The sequence below is a fragment of the Passer montanus genome, unplaced genomic scaffold (assembly GCF_014805655.1).
Source record: "Passer montanus isolate IOZ18808 unplaced genomic scaffold, ASM1480565v1 scaffold244, whole genome shotgun sequence".
Lineage (NCBI taxonomy): Eukaryota > Metazoa > Chordata > Aves > Passeriformes > Passeridae > Passer > Passer montanus.
Genome location: NW_024367082.1, coordinates 36,722 through 56,793, shown reverse-complemented (window position 1 = coordinate 56,793; position 20,072 = coordinate 36,722). Strand labels below are relative to the sequence as shown.

General features: G+C 52.9%; 1 protein-coding gene across 1 annotated transcript in view; it reads right to left on the bottom strand.

Moving 5' to 3' along the window:
* SCRIB (scribble planar cell polarity protein) overlaps window positions 1-20,072 on the bottom strand; it is a 112,885-nt gene that overhangs the window by 80,172 nt on the left and 12,641 nt on the right. Inside the window, exons 2-10 of the mRNA XM_039711259.1 lie at window positions 11,806-11,925; window positions 11,473-11,551; window positions 9,751-9,840; window positions 9,072-9,128; window positions 5,024-5,087; window positions 3,449-3,523; window positions 3,199-3,343; window positions 2,385-2,503; window positions 1,264-1,463 (exon numbers count right to left, since the gene is read on the bottom strand). Coding sequence (XP_039567193.1) covers window positions 1,264-1,463; window positions 2,385-2,503; window positions 3,199-3,343; window positions 3,449-3,523; window positions 5,024-5,087; window positions 9,072-9,128; window positions 9,751-9,840; window positions 11,473-11,551; window positions 11,806-11,925 — 949 coding nt within the window. The remainder of the gene's footprint in view (window positions 1-1,263; window positions 1,464-2,384; window positions 2,504-3,198; window positions 3,344-3,448; window positions 3,524-5,023; window positions 5,088-9,071; window positions 9,129-9,750; window positions 9,841-11,472; window positions 11,552-11,805; window positions 11,926-20,072) is intronic.

The following is a 20,072-nucleotide window of genomic DNA, read 5'->3' as shown; positions in this document are numbered from 1 at the left end:
TTTTAAAACAGCAACTAGTCCTTCACCTTCTTCTTCCTGAGGAGTTTAATATTTTATAATTAAACAAAAAACCCACAATACAAACTTTAAGTAGTTAGTTATTAAATTAAAAGTAAAATAATTAAAATATAATTTCTTAATTAGATAATTCAACCTTAAAAGACCTTATGTAGAAAAATAATTAACCATTTTGTAACTTGTTCGTAAAACACTATAGAACTCATAACTCATAATATAAATAAAAAATAATAAACATCTAAACCTAAACACAAAATACCATCTCTAACACTTCAATCTCAACCTTAACAAAAATTCAAAAAAACCCAACGTCCTAGATTGCAAGGCAATGTGTATTCTATTTGCCATTTGTTAGAGGTGGCGCAGTTATCTTCTATTAATTGGGCACTTCTCTTTATCTCTTCCACAAACCAAACCTCCCTCTGGGGAGACCTCTGCTGTTAATGGGCCATTGAGCATCACTGCATGGCTGATAAAAATTCCATCATCCCACTGTGAGATGCCCTGCCCAGTACTTGTTCGTAAAACACTATAGAACTCATAACTCATAATATAAATAAAAAATAATAAACATCTAAACCTAAACACAAAATACCATCTCTAACACTTCAATCTCAACCTTAACAAAAATTCAAAAAAACCCAACGTCCTAGATTGCAAGGCAATGTGTATTCTATTTGCCATTTGTTAGAGGTGGCGCAGTTATCTTCTATTAATTGGGCACTTCTCTTTATCTCTTCCACAAACCAAACCTCCCTCTGGGGAGACCTCTGCTGTTAATGGGCCATTGAGCATCACTGCATGGCTGATAAAAATTCCATCACCCCACTGTGAGATGCCCTGCCCAGAGGGAGGAGCCAACCATTCCTAACTGGATGTAATCTGAGATTTTGGGAGACCAGAGCAGCCTTTCCACTGGATTCCCAGAGGAGCAGCTGCCTCTTCCACTGGATCTTCAGAGGAAGACCAAGTCCATCTACACCACCACTGGACCTTCAGAGGAAAACTCCACCCTTCTCCAGGATCCCTGCTCCAACAGAACCACAGCTGCTGCTCCAGGAGGACTGCTTCCTGCTCCCATTTCTTTGCCTGAGAGCTCCCCTTTATTTCAAATTTACGACAATTCAGAGGGAGAGGGTTCCCATTTTCCATTGCAGGGGAGGCTCCTGCCTTCCTCAGCACACACCTGTCTGTTCAAAGGCAGACTCCCAAGAGCCAGCCAGCAGCCTGGCTGGTGCTGCTCACCTGTTGCCAGCCACGTCCAGCACGTGCAGCTCGGTGGTGTTGGCCAGCTCGGGGGGCAGCAGGGCCAGGCGGTTGTCGCGCAGGGACAGAACGTTGAGGTTGGCACAGCCTCCAATCTCCGCCGGCAGCGCCGTCAGACGGTTCCGGTCCACGTTCAGGTTCGTCAGCTTGGCCAGCTTGCCCAGGGACTTGGGCAAGGCCTGGGAGAGAGCCAAGTCAGTGGATGCAAGAGGGAAGGACAGCACAGGTAGAAGGCACAGAGCCCTTGGTCTGGGAACAAGCTGCCTTCCATCCCAACGGACACATTTGGGAAAATGTTCTTGGGACGTCTTTGGGACAGGTTTTCCCTCAGGCTCATAAACTGATTCATGCCCACTCTTCCCCTCAACACAGCACACTCCAAGCACTGCTGCTCAAGACTTCCCTTCTGTTTATCTGCCCGTTCCAATCCTCATGTTTTACCAGTCAAATCACAGGCAGTTGGGAGCAGGGCCATTTCCAATCACACCATCCCAAACCCCTCACCAATGCAGCCTGGGATGGGGCCTTGCACCTCTCAGCTGGGATGGGCAATCCCTGCACTCCTGCTATCCCTGAGAATGATTTAGGGGAAGAAAGTCAGTGAGAGGAAGCAGCTTCCAAATACATGTGAATTTGAATAAACCATGTAGAAGCAGCTGGAGGATGCTCAGGAGTTCAGCTCGGAGTGCAGAAGAAGGGAAGGGACCCCTGCAGCTGGCTGCAGTGAACAGCATGGGAGAGGCTTATCACTCTCTACAGCTCCCTGAAAGGTGGCTGTGGTCAGGTGGGGTTGGGCTCTTTCTCCAGGAACTGACAGAACCAGCGCACACAGTCTCAAGCTGAACCAAGGGAGATTCAGGCTGGATATCAGGAAAAGGTTTTTCACTGAAAGAGTGATAAAGTTCTGGAGTGGGTGCCCAGGGAAGTGGCGGAGTCACCATCCCTGGAAGTGTAAAAAGAGATTGGATGCGGCACTCAGCACCAGGGTTTAGTTGAGGTGTTGGGGCTGGGTTGGACTTGATGATCTTTAACATCTCTTCCAACCCGGTGATTTTGTGAATTCTGTGATTCTGTGAGGCAGGTGGCTGCTGTGCACTCACCGTCAGCATGTTCTCCGTCAGGATGAGCTCAGACAGGTTTTCACAGTCCCCAATCGACTCTGTCATGTCTGTCAGCCGGTTCTGGTCCACCTTGAGGATGGAGAGCTGCTTCAGCTGACCTGGCCAGGGTGACAAGTTAGGTGTGAGCATCCAGAGACAAGGATGCTGCTCTACACTCACCTGGCTGTGATCCCATCAGGATCACACAGCCCAGCCATGCAGGCTCTGCTTTTCCTCCCACCAGGCCTTGTTGTGCCTGGTGCCCCATGTGTGGAGACGTGAATCTTGACTCGATGTTTCAGAAGGCTGGTTTATTATATTATGATATATGTTATATTAAAATACTATACTAAAAACTATACTAAAAGAATAGAGAGAAAAGATTCATCAGAAGGCTAGAAAGAACAAGAATGGAATGCATAACAAAGACTTGTGACTCCCCAGAAGTCCAAGCCAGCTGCACCAGTGATTGGCTATTAATTAGAAACAATTAACATGCACCAATCACAGATGTACCTGATGCATTCCACAGCAGCAGATAGTTATTGTTTACATTTCTTTCCTGAGGCCCTCAGCTCCTCAGGAGGGAAAAATCCTAGCAAAGGATTTTTCATAAAATGTCATGATAACAAGGCCTGGTCACAGCCCTCACACACGCCTGATGCAGATGAAGCACCTGAAGTGTCCTGCTCTGCTCACCTGTCCCACCCTCGATGGCCGTGCCTGTGTCCATGAATCCCCGATTCCCTGGCACAGCCAAGTTTCTGTTTCTTGCCAGGGAAGTCCTGCAGCACCCCCAGCTGGCAGCACTCACCGATCCCATCGGGAATGCACTCCAGCAGGTTCTGTGACAGCAGCAAGTCCGTCAGTGCCACCAGCCCGCTGACCTCGTTGGGCAGCTGCTCCAGCTTGTTCTCAGACACGTCCAGGCAGACCAGGCGGCGCAGGTTGCCCAGCTCCTGGAGAGAGAGGAGAGCCCAGGGCTCAGGGAGTGGCAGGGCAGGGCTGTGTGCCCATGGCTCAGGGAGTGGCAGGGCAGGGCAGTGTGCTGAGCAGACACTCACCGGCGGCAGGGCTGAGAGCTGGTTCCGGTCCAGCCACAGCTCGCGCAGGTTCGGGAGCGCGCCCAGAGTGTCCGGCTGCAGAGACAGGACAGTGAGGACATCAGCCAGGACATCAGCCCCTCCCAGGGACAGGGCGCTGCTCGAGGATGTGCAAATACACCGCTCTGCAAAGGCAGGCACTGCTCATCCCTGCCAGCACCGTCCAGGGGTCAATACAAGAGAGCAGCACTCTGGGAATGTCTGGGATGGCTGCAGGAGCTCCAGGGGCAAACACAGACTGCAACAGCAGGACTGTGTCAGCAGGCAAGGCAGAACTGAACTGCAGCACAGCTCTGATGCAGAGCAGCTGGGGCACAAGGGGGCTTGGGGGAGATCTTGCTTTCTGCAGCTCCCTGGCAGGAGCGTGCAGCCAGGTGGGGGTCAGGGAACAAGGGACAAAGGCAAACAGTCTCAAGTTGTGCCAGGGGAGGTTTAGGTTGGATATTGGGAAAATTCCTCCTGGAAAGGGCTGTCCAGCCCTTGCACAGGCTGCCCTGGGCAGAGGTGGAGTCCCCTGGGGTGACTTAACAGCTGTGTGGATGTGGCACTTGGGGACATGGGTCAGTGGTGGCCTTGGCAATGCTGGGAGAGTGGTTGAACTCAGTGGCCTCAGATGCTCTTTCCAATCTAAATGATTCCATGATTCCAGGGGCTTGGAAATTCTGACCTTACAGAAGAAATGCATCTTCCTCCTCTCAGACATGAAAATAAACACTTGGGTACCACTGGCCAGCTGAAGATGACCCAGTGGCACCATCAGCTGTGACAGACACATGTTCACATCCCACAGCCCCCCAGGCAGTCAGGTTTGGAGTTTGCCCCACTGGAGCGTGGCTCAAGTGTCGCACAGCTGTTCTCACAGGGGAGCTCAGCCTGTGCACAGCTAAGCTGCATGAACACCTCTGCCTCACAACTTGAACAGTTTCTGCTAAAACCCCTTCCAGAACACAAAAAGTAAGATCCAGGAATAGCTTAATCCACAGCTGCAAATTACAGAATATCTCAGGGTGTCCCCAAATGTCCAGATAACGTGAATTCAGACTGTGCCCTTGCTCTCCACATGCTGAGCCCTCCATGGAGAGAGCCCCCACACTGGGCTACCCTCACTGCCATGGACAACAGGGAATGGCCCAGCACTCTGTGGGGCAGAAATCACATCAGAAAGCAGAAAGGCAGGAAGCTGGATGAGAAGAAAAACAGCTGGGGGCAGTGCAGGACAGAGAAGGGAAGCACCAGAGTCTTGCAGGAAAGGAAAGATCCTTGGCAGCCAGACAGGAAGAATTACCATCCCAGATCCTGGAAAGGACAGGGCAGGCAGTGTGTGAGGCCAGCAGGACACAAGACACAAGGGCTGACACATGAAGAGAAAATTCATCTGGGAATGATGACTGGGCCATGCTGGGCAGACCAGAATCTCCCCAAATAACCTGAGGGTCTATCTCTTTACACTTCAGGTGGAAACCCACTTGCTTGCAGCAAGGTGCAGGATCTGCCCCTGCCAACCACCCAAACCCCTCCCCACCAGCCCTCACCTACCAGCACTTCCAGGTCATTGCCACCGAGATCCAACTGCTCTAACTTGACAAGGAAGGAGAGGGAGCTGCAAGGCACAGGGGACAGAGAGATAAAACAAGAAATAAAGAGCGGAAGGTTAGCATCTGGGACACACATTGCACAAATCACATGATCTCCAGTAACTCCTAAAGCAGGTGGGCCACTCCTGACCTTTCTCACGGCCCCTCTGAGCCCAGCACTTTGCAGAGCTGGTCCCTTCCCCAGGCCAGACCGTTCACCCCAGGGAATGGGTCAGAGGCTCCAGCAGTCCCACTGGCACCAGTCTGCCTTCTGCCCCTCCCACCATAACACACCCCTGGATTAAAAGCACAGCAGGTGAGCAGCCACACCTTCCCATGGCTGCCTGCTCCACAGCAAGGACAGGGACCTGGGCACGGACTGACAGGCAACAGGAGGTGCTCAGCAGAGGACAGGACATGTGTGGGGGGCAAGGGGAGCACACAGCTGCAGGGACAGGGAGGAATGACAAATTCCACAGCCTCAGCTTCCCCAAACTGGAGGCTCATGCTACTGAAGGGGAAGGGAAGACAACAGTGGCCTGATGTCTCGGCTGAGGGGAGCGTGTACAGACAGAAGCTCACGATGAAGGCACTGCACAGGACCTGTCCACACCCACACCAGCTGACCACCCCACACACCACACCTGGGGCTGGGCAAGCCCTGCAGTCCCACAAACCCATGGGGGGTTCTCATGGCATGGTCCAGGTGCTCATTTGTCCTCACACTCGAGTCTGACCCTGGAGCTCCAGCTCCAGCTCCCCAGGGCACTGCTGCCCCTCACTGTGTGCAGGGTGGAGCTGCCAGCCCTGCCCACTCCCTCAGCAGGGAACAGCTTCATTCTCTTCTTAAAGAACTGTTCCAATAGAGAAACACCCATATTTCTCTGGAAACAGGTCCACCTCTCAAGGGCACCCAAACCAAGCCTGCTGGGGGTGCAATAAAAGGGAGCTGTCTTGCCTGGGCCAGGCTGTAAAAACATCTGGGTTATCAGGAAAATTAATTTCCTGCTGCATGCAGCGGTGGATTTTGAGATAAACTCCAGCAAAGGTTTATCAACAGTTTCACCCACGGGATCCTGTTGCACAGCACTCCTTCACCATGAATGTACACCAACTCTTAACTCCTCTGGAGGTGCAGCCCTGACTGTCCCTTTGCACCTTCAGAGCTGGAATTCCCAAAACAGGAACAAGAGAGCTGGGGAATGCACATTGATGACATCTGGCAAAAGGTCTCAGTACAGACCACCCTCCACTATTCCAAAAGAACCCAGGAGAGCTGCCCTTCCCAAGCCTCTGGCTGCATCTCAGCTGCATGGGAGAAATGAGAGGTGACCAAACTGAACCATTCCAGAACTCAGTCAACATCAGAAGACCAATTACATGGAATTTTGGCAAACAAAGGTGACTGCAAGCTGGATCTTTCAAGTAGCTCTACAACAACAAAATCCAAAAGGACCTGATGGATTATGCTGCTCCAAACTCTCAGCACTGAAGGCCACCTATCTATCCAGTGGGAACAAAGCACCAGCCATTTCTTGCTTAAGCCATTCTCCTGTTTGGCAAGGTCACCTGATCTCATTTAGAGCTGTTCTTATGCACAATGTGCAGCCACAGTAAGTCCCAGGGCCTCAGGCAGAGAGTCCCACAGCATCACTGAAATGGGTTTGGGCACTCCTTCACCATGAATGTACACCAACTCTAACTCCTCTGCATGATGCAGCCCTGACTGTCCCTTTGCACCTTCAGAGCTGGAATTCCCAAAACAGGAACAAGAGAGCTGGGGAATGCACATTGATGACATCTGGCAAAAGGTCTCAGTACAGACCACCCTCCACTATTCCAAAAGAACCCAGGAGAGCTGCCCTTCCCAAGCCTCTGGCTGCATCTCAGCTGCATGGGAGAAATGAGGGGTGATCAAGCTGAACCATTCCAGAAATCAGTCAACATCAGAAGACCAATTACATGGAATTTTGGCAAACAAAGGTGACTGCAAGCTGGATCTTTCAAGTAGCTCTACAACAACAAAATCCAAAAGGACCTGATGGATTATGCTGCTCCAAACTCTCAGCACTGAAGGCCACCTATCTATCCAGTGGGAACAAAGCACCAGCCATTTCTTGCTTAAGCCATTCTCCTGTTTGGCAAGGTCACCTGATCTCATTTAGAGCTGTTCTTATGCACAATGTGCAGCCACAGTAAATCCCAGGGCCTCAGGCAGAGAACCCCACAGCATCACTGAAATGGGTCTGGCCATGCACTGCCATCTTGTACTTGACTGATACCTCTGATCAGAACTACCCTGGCCTTCAAGATCCACGTTCTACTTTTGGAAATCATCCCAAAACAGAATTTAGGGAACTGGGGAAAGATGAAAATAAGCTGAATTTGCATTACAGAATGAGTATCCAGCCTGGATTAACCCTCCAGTGAACACCACCAAAATCTCACAGCACACTACCAGCATCCTGCTGGATGGTACCCAGCTCTACCAAAGGGCAACATGGAAGCACTGAGCAAGACAGATCTCCCCAAAAACCCAAGGGCTGTGGTCACAGGCTGAATTCTCAAGACTCCAGAGACTTGGTGGTTCTGAGACGGCCAAAAGCTATTGGGACCATCTTCTCTGCAGTTTGGAAGCCCAGCCTTGGATGAAGCTGCTGCACCTGTTTGCTGATGTGGTGTAAGCCAGCTGCCTGTGTGAGACCCAGGACAGGAACAGACACAAGAGCAACACCAGGACCCCAGCTCCTCCTGCTTGCCAGCTCTCAGCCCAGAATAAGTGTCCAAGGCCAAGCTGGACGAGGCTGGGAGCACCCTGCTCTAGTGGAAGGTGTCCCTGCCCAAGGCAATGGGCTGGAACGTGATGGGCCATAAGGTCCCTTCCAACCCAAACCATCCTGGGGTTCCATGACAAGGAGCTCTAACCCACATTGTCCTCTGTGGTGATACTCCACATGGGACCACCTCAGCTGCCCCCTCCCGTCACCTTTGTGTGAATTCCCAAATAGGAACCAGTGCTGTTGCTGTGCACAAGGAAGCTGCTGACTGGCAGCAGACAAGGCCATCTGTGACTCTGATCTGTGCTCCCACAGGCTGTAAACATGATGGGAAGTGCCAGCAGACAAACTGAGCTCCTGCCAGGAAATAAGAGAGCTCTGAGGACAGGTGACAACAGCTGTACACATCACACCTTCACTGAGGAGTTCACGTGGCCCCAAAAGAACTGCTGTTCAAAAAGGAGTCAGCAGAATCCTTTCAGTGACATCCAAGGAAAGCTGGGGGAGTCATCAGTGGGATGCAGAAGTAGGCAGGAAATGAGCTGACAGAGCTGCTGGAGGGCAGAAAACTCAACAAACTCTGATGGGCCTGAGAAAGACTAAAGCAGCAGCTGGACAGTTCTCCACGTCCATCCACTTGAGAGCATTACCTCCACCATGTTCCCTGCCAGGAACTCATCCCTATCCCTGACTCCAAAATGTGGAACAACACTTACTTACCTCTTCTCCCTTGCTGGCTTATTTTTGCCTGCTGCAGGGGAGGCAGTTATCCCACCCAGAACAACCAGGAGGGATATCCAACAGAACAGATGTCAGAAGCAAAATGGAGCCTTCAGCTGTATCCTGTTGCTCATCAAATCCTGAAACCTCATGGTGCACAGAGCTCCTCCTACACCCCCATCCACAGTTTTCTCCTTCTTTACAAAAGAATCCATTGCCTGCTCCATGTCTTCAGGAAAAATGGGGCTCTCACTATTTCCAGCAGCTTTTTTTGGGAACCCTGTCTATTCTAAACCAATCCTTACACAGGCTGAGCACAGGCTCTGAACACTCTTTGCTGCTCTCCTGCCCTGGACCATCCTCATCCCAAATGATGGAAATCCAATGAGATGCAGCCTATTTGTGCCCAGCCTGAGCCCTCCCAAGCCAAGTGATGGTGCCTGCACTGGTCCCTGAGGAAGCAGCAAGAAGGACCAGGCAGGAGACTCCTACAGCCCCCAGACAGACACTCACGTGGGGAGAGTCTTTAGCAGGTTCTCACGCAGCTCCAAAGTCACCAGGTTTGCCAAACTGCAAGAGAAAAGGGAGCAAGAAAGCCAGGTTCACTGGACAGGGCTCAGGGATACAAGGGGCTGCTCATCTCCCTTCCCTTGGAACCACCCCTCGTGTCCTGTGCAATGCATGGATGTGCACACGTGGATGGAGATGGGGAACAGAAACATGATGTACATGGCTCTGGTGGACACAGGTGCTTGCTGCAGTCACAAGGAACAACACTGTGCCCACACTCAGGACGAGGAACACACTGCCACAACAGGACTGCCTGCCCAAAAAGGTCAAACCCCTCACATGAGGAAAGCCAAACCCCATGGGAGAGGCACTGGCCAGCAGCACAGATCTGAATCAAACGTCGTCAGGCAGCCCACACCTGCCTGGAAAGGGGCAAAGGGGCACTCAGAACACAGGGAAAGACTGGATTTCAGAGACTGGATCAGTCCTTGCTGTGCCACAACCACAGCAGGAGAAGCAGCTGGGAGCAGGACAGGAACCTTAGCAGGAAGGTCTTTTAACAAACCAAGGCAAAGCTGCACCTGGCTTGTCCCTCCAGGCCCTGCCACTGTCCTGGTGCCAGCAGCAAGGTGTCCCCAGCCCAGCCCCTCCCCAGGGGGCTGCCACAACAGGCCATACTCACTTCCCAATGTCAGTGGGGAGGCTCTGCAGGGACACGTCGTTCAAGGCCAAGTGGCCCAGGCTCCGGAGCTGGGTGAAGCCCTCAGGCAGCCTGTGAGGACATGAACAGACCCCATTAATCCCGTATGCAAAGCACAGAATCCCTCAAAACATTAAATCCACCAAAACCAATCTCATCCCAATTGGCATCAACGTGTGGAAAGGACAAGAACAGGAACCATCACCAAGCCTGGCTGTTGATCCAGGACAAGTTCTGCTTCCCAGACCATGAAACCCACTTGCACCAGACATTACCTGTCCAGGATGGCAAACTCAGCCCTGCAGTACCTGAGCACAAGTCCCAGACTAAACCATGCCATGGGAGCATTTAGACTTGAACAAAGGAGGGCTCCCAAGCATTCCAAGTGCCCAAAACAAAGGATATCTCTGCAGATTACTCTGCAGCACTCCCCAGCACCATCACAACACACCTAAGGTGTGACAGAACAGGGAAAAACCCTGGAAGGAAATTCCTGAAGGAAACTCCTCTGCTTCCACAGGCAGCTCATAGAGCCCCCTCAGCACCCACCCCCCCAACTCATCTGAACTGAGCAGAAAAAGCTCTGACAAGTAACACCTGCTGCCGAAGTGCTGGTCACTCCTGTGGTACAGGGATTGTCACCACCAGGGAAGCTTGTCCCACTCCAGCAGTGCCTGGGACCAGGAGAGGGAGCAGAGTCAAACGTGCCTCAAACCTGGGCAGCACCTGCCCTGAGCACAAAGGGACCTGAACACCTGGGGCCACACTGGCACCTGCAGGGACAACAGCAGGACAACAGTGCCTGGAAATGTGGCTCAGCAAGGCAGGGGAGCCACACGGAATCCCAACTTTATGTATTAAAAGCTCCAGAGTACTGAAAGACAATCAGAGATTCCTGCTTGGGCACAGCTCTGGGCACTGAGGCAAGAGGGAAACAACCAAACATGGGGTACAAAGCTTGGCTGTCCTCAGTTCTGAATAACAGAGAGGTGGAAAAAGGGCTAAGAGGGGGGCAAAAAGGGCTGAGATTTGGGCCCAAAAGGGGCTCTGGGGTGCAGAGCATGGCAAGCAGGCTTTTTCTGCTCTGCAGCACAAGCCCCTATCCATTCTGGTTTGTGGCCAGTGCAAAGGGAGTGACAAACTCATTGCAAGGGGACAGAAATCCTCACTGTTTACACCAGCAGAACAGCAGCTCATCACCCACAGCCCCAGGCCCCGAGGATGGAGCTCACTCCAGCTCCTCCAGCACCAAGTGTCCACTGCCAGAACACTTCCAGTGCCAGGAGAGTGCCAGGAACACTTCCAGAAGCACAAGCCCCTATCCATTCTGGTTTGTGGCCAGTGCAAAGGGAGTGACAAACTCATTGCAAGGGGACAGAAATCCTCACTGTTCACACCAGCAGAACAGCAGCTGATCACCCACAGCCCCAGGCCCCAAGGATGGAGCTCACCCCAGCTCCTCCAGCACCAAGTGTTAACTGCCAAACACTTCCAGTGTCAGGAGAGTGCCAGGAACACTTGCAGTGCCAGGAACCTCTCCAGTGCCAGGAGAGCAGACCCTGCAGCTTTGGAAGAGGCAGGGCAACCCCAGCCTTGGCTTCACAGGGAGACAAGTACAAGATGAAGACCAGAGAAAGCCAGGCACAATGTGCAATTTCAGTTCTCCTTCTCAGCTGGACCAACGGGCTGCATGTGCCTTCCTACCTGGAGAGAGGATTCCCACTGAAGTCTGCGATTTCCAGGGATTTGCAGAATTTGATGCTTTCAGGAATTTCTGGAATGTCTGGAAAAAAACAGGTGAAAGATCAAAAGAGGCTTCCGAAAATGGGACAGCAGGTAGTGGTGGCAGCCTGAGACATGGCAACACAAGCCCATGTCAGAGCTGAGGAGCACAGAGGATGAGGAAAGGCACAGCTTCTCTCAGCAGAGGGAAAGGCACAGCTTCCCCCAGCACCAGGGAAAGGCACAGCTTCCCCCAGCACCAGGGCAGGGGAGCACTGTGGCTTTGGGCACTGCTCCTGCCCACCATGGCCTCACCGTTGCGGGAGATGTCCAGCTCCACCAGCTGCATGAAGTTGGCCACCTCGGGGGGAAGCCTCTGGATCTCATTGTCGCTCAGGCCCAGCTTGCGCAGGTTCAGGAGCCTGAAGAAAGGCTGAGACAGAAGTGATACAGCAGGGTCAGCAGCAGCTCTGGGGAACACCCACCTCACCTCAGGAGAAGCCTGAGACCCCTGCCTGCTCCCACCACCCCATCCCAGCCAGGGGCAGTCACCAAATGGATCAGAATCCCCTGAGACCCTGCCTGCTCCCACCACCCCATCCCAGCCAGGGGCAGTCACTGCATGGATCAGAATTCCCTGGGATCCTGCCTGCTCCCACCACCCCATCCCAGCCAGGGGCAGTCACTGCATGGATCAGAATTCCCTGGGATCCTGTCTGCTCCCACCACCCCATCCCAGCAGTCACCAAATGGATCAGAATCCCCTGGGATCCTGCCTGCTCCCACCACCCCAATCCCAGCCAGGGGCAGTCATCAAATGGATCAGAATCCCCTGGGATCCTGCCTGCTCCCACCACCCCATCCCAGCAGTCACCAAATGGATCAGAATCCCCTGGGATCCTGCCTGCTCCCACCACCCCATGCTAGCCAGGGGCAGTCACCAAATGGATCAGAATCCCCATGAAGGACTACGAGGGATGAGGGTATAAGAAAAAAGGCATGAATGAGTCTAGGCTGATCATTAATTTAGCATCTGGTACCCCACTGCTCTCCTCCCTCCTGCACAGGATACAGAGCAGACATTCCCTGTTTCCTACAACAACAGTTTCCCTCAGGCTCTGAAGCCCAGCACCACAGCGAGGTCACCTAGAGCAGCTTGCAGCAGACCACCACCCCATCCCAGCAGTCACCAAATGGATCAGAATCCCCATGAAGGACTACGAGGGATGAGGGTATAAGAAAAAAGGCATGAATGAGTTTAGGCTGATCATTAATTTAGCATCTGGTACCCCACTGCTCTCCTCCCCCCTGCACAGGATACAGAGCAGACATTCCCTGTTTCCTACAACAACAGTTCTCCTCAGGCTCTGAAGCCCAGCACCACCAGGGAGGTCACCTAGAGCACCTTGCAGCAGATACCTGAGTTTGTGAGGCAGGTCCAGAAGGGGCCAACAAAGGAGAAACCCAAGGAGACCACCATCCCAAAGAGCTGTCCCTGCTGCTGCACACACCTGCTGTGCAGCATGTTTGCTCAGGACATCGTGGCAGGTCCCCACACCATCAGGTGCCCTCTGCTCTCCTCCCTCCTGCACAGGATACAGAGCAGACATTCCCTGTTTCCTACAACAACAGTTTCCCTCAGGCTCTGAAGCCCAGCACCACAGCGAGGTCACCTAGAGCAGCTTGCAGCAGACACCTGAGTTTGTGAGGCAGGTCCAGAAGGGGCCAACAAAGGAGAAACCCAAGGAGACCACCATCCCAAAGAGCTGTCCCTGCTGCTGCACACACCTGCCGTGCAGCACGTTTGTTCAGGACATCAGTGGCAGGTCCCCACACCATCAGGTGCCCCTTGTGCCAGGTGGAAGAGGCACAGGTGAGCTGCCAGCACGGCCCCAGGTCACACTGAACTAGACAAGGCACGAAAACTCCTTTCTAGAAACACCACAGCCATAGGAATGGTGGCTGGAAGGGCCCTCACAACATCTGACTTTTTCACACACCCCTCGGGGCTCCCAGAAGTCCATCAGCTGCAAATGGCAAATTCCAGGATCCACCAATCACTCCTCCAAGCCACCAGCAGCCCCAGCGAGTTCAGTAAACACAATGTACTGTAATTATCAACTGACCACATACTGCAGCTGATTCTAACCACTGCCAGAGGTCAGCTCCTGGACAGGATGGGAACCAGGGCTGGGGTGTTTGCTGCATTTCCTGGATTGTTTCAGATGCTGGGAATAACAAACAACAATGTGGGGCCACTGCAGAAAACGCTCAGCAGGGACTGAGAACGAACTCAGGTCTGTGCAGTGACATGCACAGGCCATGTCTAAATTACATCACCCCGTGTTTGTCCTCAGCAGAGGCAGGGAGGGGTCACAGCAGCACAGGAGAGGCAACCCTGGGGTCATCCAGAGGTCCCAAAGCACGGCCAGAGTCGGGGCTCCTCCTGCTGCCCACACTGAGAAGGACCAAACCAGAGCAGGCTCTGAACCTCCCTCCTCAGGTACCTTTCCAGGTGCCCACCTGTACAAGAGCTGCTGGGCAGGCCTCCCCAGGAGCTCCTGGTGCCTTTCCAGGCGCCTTTCCAGGTGCCTTTCCAGGTGCCCACCTGTACAAGAGCTGCTGGGCAGGCCTCCCCAGGAGCTCCTGGTGCCTTTCCAGGTACCCATCTGCACAAGAGCTGCTGGGCAGACCTCCCCAGGAGCTCCTGGTGCCTTTCCAGGTGCCTTTCCAGGTGCCTTTCCAGGTGCCTTTCCAGGTGCCCACCTGCACAAGAGCTGCTGGGCAGACCTCTCCAGGAATTCCTGCAAGATACATTCAGCTGTGGGGCACCCTCAGGACTCCCCAATACCGCAAAAAAAAAAGAGAGCACAGAGCAGCAGGAGCTCCTGGTGCCTTTCCAGGTGCCTTTCCAGGTGCCCACCTGCACAAGAGCTGCTGGGCAGACCTCCCCAGGAATTCCTGCAGGGTACCTTCAGCTGTGGGGCACCCCCAGGACCCCCCAACACTGCAGAAAACGAGAGCACAGAGCAGACAAGGGCGGAGCAAAGGTGACCCTGAGAAGATGCACAGGGCACAGGCGAGCTGCTCCCCCTCCTGCAGGGACAGCCACGAGCTCTGCTGGTGTCACTGGAGCAGTCCCTGCACAGACCCAAGGCTCTGCAGCTCCCAGGTGCCAGGCAGGACACACTGCTGGGCACAGGAGTGTGTCAGAGGGGCACAAACCCCAGCACAGCCCCTGGGGCTGTCCTGCTCCCACTCTGCACAGGGATGAACAGCACTGATGGGGAGTTCACACCTCTGACATCCTAAAGAACCATAACAATTGTGTAATGAGTAAATAAATTTAAAAAATAACCCCTCTCACCAGCTCATCGCTGGCCCTGTTTAACTCTGTTTATCTGATGCAGACCAGCTCAGTGAAAAGGAAGTGGGTGAAAGTCTAAATGACAACAAAGGTCCAGCAGAGCAGGAGTTTAGAGACTTAATTTGCTATTGTTTCCTAGAGCCTTCTCCTAATTTTAGAACGCAAGGAAATTCCAGACAAGACATGGTGCTGACCTGCCAGAGTTTGCACACTGGAAAACAACCACAGGGGCTGAGCACCCTCAGCCCAGGCTGCAGCACTGCTGCCCAGGGCACAGGTGGCCTCAGAACACGTCCACACTTTTAAAGGACACGCTGAGCACCCTCAGCCCAGGCTGCAGCACTGCTGCCCAGGTGGCCTCAGAACACATGTCCACACTTTTAAAGGACATTGGGTTTATTAAATAAATAAACCCAGGCTGTGTGCGGTGCAGCAGCTCCCAGCTCCTTCTTTTTTCTTAGAAAGAAAATGAAAAGGTTTCCACACCCTGTGGCACTGCCAGAGCTGGGCACAGCCCACGTGCAGAGCTGCAGGAGCTGTATCCCACCTGGCAGAATCACTTACACTGACCCGAATAAAACATTTAGATGTGACAAAAAGTAAAACCAGCCAACAGCCATAGCCAGAAAAAACAAATGTGAGAATTGCAGTGTTTTCATGCCTGAATGCAGGATTTATATTTATATTTATATTTATATTTATATTTATATTTATATTTATATTTATATTTATATTTATATTTATATTTATGAAAGATGGCAAGAGGATGTGACCAAGAGCTGCGAACGCTGCCTCTGACATGAATTTCCATGTCATTTCCAGGTCATTATTCTGGGAGCTGAAGACTTCAGCTCAGCCCAACAACTCAAAGCAAGGCTGCACAGGAGATTCACTTGTGACACTTGAAAATGAGAACAAATTGATATAAAAATTCTTACTAGAACTAAGAGTGAAACCTTGATTACACGTCTCTGGAGACTGGCAATTATCCCTTTTGTTAATTAAAGTCTACCCCAATTCCCAGAGCTGACAAAGCAAACCCCTGGATTTGGCACCACACTTAACATCTCCAATAAAGGGAAACTCCCCCAACTTCAACGTTTTCTGATTTATAAAATAGAACACCATCAAATCTGCCCAACCCAGATCCTTCAACATCCAAACTGGACTCAGAGTACATTAAAAATAGAAGTTTGAAGAAGAAAAGGTAAGCCAAATGTCTCCCTGTTTCCTGGCAGCCCAGAAGCCCACAGCCCACAAGGACCAGCACAGAAATATTCCAGCACACAGGAATCCAGAATCAGCACAGGAAGATTCCAGGCACACGGGAATCCAGCAGCTCAGAGTGTGATGGAAGCTATCACTAACAAAAAAAAGCTAAATATTAGGGGGTACCAACATAACAGCAGCTGGGTGTAACTGGGGGAAAAGCCTTTGCAAAGCAGGGTGCGTTACAAAGATAGTCTCTGTTGAAGCACTGGAGTATTCACAGGGTAGATAAGGCAGAAAACAGCTACAAAACTGTCCTACAACTCAAATTCAGGGACATAAACCCTTACAATGCCCAGAGCAGAGCAGCCACAGTGCAACCAACTGGAAATATATTAAATAGTCATTAATTAGGGACAGGTATAAAGAGTTTGTAAAGAACCATATGCCAAAAGGTAAGAAATGCTCCACAAAATGACAACATTGCAAAAAAAGGCAGAAAACTGAAATTCAGGCTCCTCAGCAGGTTTTCAGGTGTAACATCCTCCCTCAGCAGCCCCTTGAGAGCCAAATGCATGCAAACACATTCAAGGGTTTTCACTAAGTTCTGAAACTAAATTCAGGTACTTAAAAATTTAGAAGTCAAAAAAAGCAACCTAGACCCATGGATTTTTCAGTCTAAAGGGACAGATATAATCTGATACAATACCCTTCCAATCCTTTGTATATCACAGACTGTCTTGGTTTGACCAAGCAGCATTTGGGAGGTCCCTCATGGGCCAAACCCTGCCCAGTGACACCCCAAAATCTCTACACATCCACCAGTCACACAGCTCCCCTCTACAGACCTGCCTCTTCCTCTTTGCATCCTGTCCTTGTCACAGGGTGGCTTTTTTGCCCCTTAACTGGAGAATGGAGACACCTGGCTTTTCAGCGCTGAACTCTGTTTTGACTGGAAGTTACGTGATGGCAGTTTTGGGATGCTAAACCATAGAAAGGTTTGGGTAGAAAGGGACCTTCAAGACCATCCAATCCCACTTGCTGCCATGGCAGGGACACTTTCCACTAGCCCAGGATGCTCCAAACCCCATCCAGACTGGCCTTGGACACTGCCAGGGATCCAGGGGCAGCCACAGCTGCTCTGGGCACCCTGTGCCAGGGCCTGCCCACCCTCCCACGGAACAATTCCTTCCCAATATCCCATCCAGCCCTGCCCTCTGGCACTGGGAAGCCATTCCCGTTGTGCTGTCACTCCAAGTCTTTGTGCAAAGTCCCTCTCCAGCTTTCCTGGAGCCCCTGCAGGTACTGAAAGCCTGCACTAAGGTGTCCCAGAGCCCCCTCTTCTCCCAGCTGAGGCAGGTACTGAAAGCCTGCACTAAGGTGTCCCAGAGCCCTCTCTTCTCCCAGCTGAACAATCCCAAGTCTCTCAGCCTTTCATCACTGGAGAGGTGCTCCAGCCCTCTAATCATCTCTGTGGCCTCCTCTGGGCCCGTTCCAACTGGCTGATCCATGCAGGAGTGAGAAAGGATGAAAGCCTCACAATTATTAGCGAGCCTCTTGATCCAGAGCACTGCATTTGGCATCGGTTTATGAAAGAGAAATAGCCAGTGCTGACAGCAGCATCACAGGGTGACAGCCAAAGCTGTGCCCAGAACGAGCCCTTCCAGGTCAGGCCCTGCAGCAGCCAAGCAGAGCCAGCCCAGCTCAGGCTCAGGGGGAGGCCAGTCCTGCCCCAGGAACATTCCCACACCCCACACTGGGGCTGCAGCGGGGTTACCCACAGAAACGGGAACAGGCTCAGCCGGTTTGGGAAACCAGACACGCTGGTAGCAGCACACACAGCTCCCCTGGCAGACCCACCTTTGGCTCCTGCTGAGCAGCAGAACACCCGGGCAGCGGGGCAGCCCCAGGCTGACCCTGCACATGATTCTCCCCGACTACACCGGGATGCCCAACACCCACTGGCAGAGCTTTCCAGCCAGCAAGAGGCACAAGCACCAAAGTCCCTGCCCCTGGGGAATCACGAGGTGTGCCTGCACCTCAGCCAGGGCAGGGCACAGCTCCAGGTCCACAGGGAAGCAGTGTTCCCAGAAGGAAGGAGATGCCTGAGCCAGGAGTAACCCTCTGCCCCGTAACCCCAGCGTGGCACGGTGGGCCAGCAGCAGCACGGATGGTTGGCACTGGCCAACATCGGGACGGGATGAACCACTCCTGAGCAGGGACAACATGACCCCTGCACCCCTTCCTCATTCCCTGCATGGGGAAACAACTGTCCTGCTCCAAACCTGCACCAGCCTGAGAGACCTGCGCCTGTCCTCACAGCCTGCAGCAGCACCAGGCAGGTGTCCCAGGCCCTGCAGACCCCAGAACAGAGCTGCCAGGCACATCCAGACACAGCAGGGGATGTTCTGGGGAGCCAAGAGCTCCAGAACTGCAAAGGTGCAGGGGGAGGAGGGGCAGGCTGTCAGGGACAGCAGCTCGCTCCAAAAGGCAACCTGCAGCACAGATCCATGCAGGGGGTGAGGCTGAAGGGACCTGTGAAGACGAGGTAGTCCAAGCTCTGCTCAGAGAAAGGTCAGCTACAGCACATGTCAGCAATGTCTAGTGACATACACACACAGCAGTCACACGCATGTAGTCACACAGCAGAGTCACATGTGACACAGCAGAACCTCAAAGGGCCTTCTAAGCCCATTTTCTGTCTTCAAGGAACCATCTGGAGCAGGTTCCACCCCCTCTCTGCCATGACCAAGCCTTCAAGTTGTGTTTCTCCAGCTGATGTGACGTGTCTGTGGAGCTCCCAGCAAGAGTGCTGAGGCTGCAGCAGAGCCCCAGGACGTGAACAAAGGGCGGCTGGAGCTGTTAGGTGATCTAAGAGAACCACAGTGTCCAGTGGTGCCAGGAATTCAGACACCACCCCCACGTCTCCCTCCTGCTGCAGCATGATGCTTGGCAGAGCCTCGGTCCGCCCCCCACTCACTTATTCAGTCAGACCAAGAGGTGGAAAATGAAAAAAGGAGAAAGGACAATGGATAAAAGGCTCAGGACAAACCCTCTGAGCCACCACTCAGCTATGCTGTTTCCCAGAAATGGCCCAATCCCAAGGGCAGCCTGGAAATGCAACCATTAGGATTAGGGACAGAGAGGCAGCCTGGCCCGGGGTGACAGTGCTGGGCCACCACGGCCACCCCCACGCTGGCCCAGGGGCTGCTGCAGCTGCTCAGGCAGGAGGGGGAACAGGCTGCAGTCCTGGAACACCCTGGGCAGACTGATGGAGCATGGCAGGGTCAGGGACAGAGCCACTGAGCTCTCCTGGCAGCCTGCAGGTGTCTGCACAGAGCCCAGTGCCCATCCCCTGGGCACACAATGGCAACAGAGCCCTGGGTGCCACATCCCACCTGCAGGAGATGCATCTGCACTGCCAAGGAAACAGAGAAAGTGTCCGGCTGCTGAGCCTGGAAAACCCCAAACGTGTCTGCATGCAGGCTGATCCCCCCTCCCAGGTCAGCACCACCACTCTTTCCCAAACCTTTGTTTTCCTGAGGCTATTAAAAAGGGTTTCTGGCCTAACCAAGGCTAAGCTCCAGCTCTCCCCTCACCTGGTGCCTAATCTCATAATGCCATGGGAAGGGAGCCAGGACACGGAGGGGTCTTTGTCCCCCAGCATCACCTCGTGCTCCCCATGCTCTCACCTGTACCAGAGCCATCCCCATCAGTCCAGACAGAAAGAGGAGGACAGACAGACAGCTGGGCTCCTCCACCAGTCTCCATGGAGAAGGAGCCATGCTGTCCTCAGCACAGACAGCTCGTGGAGCTGCCTTGGCCCCAGGACCCTGCTGCCAACAGCAGACAGGAAAGGGGGCTGCCCAGGACATCCTTCCCCTCAGACAAGCAGGCTTTAGGCAGGTTCCAGTGCAGCACCTCAGAACCTCTCCAGGTAACAAACAGTAGCACTGCTGGAGCAGAGCAGGACACGTGTCAGGGGAAGAGGAGTCAAGCACCAGCT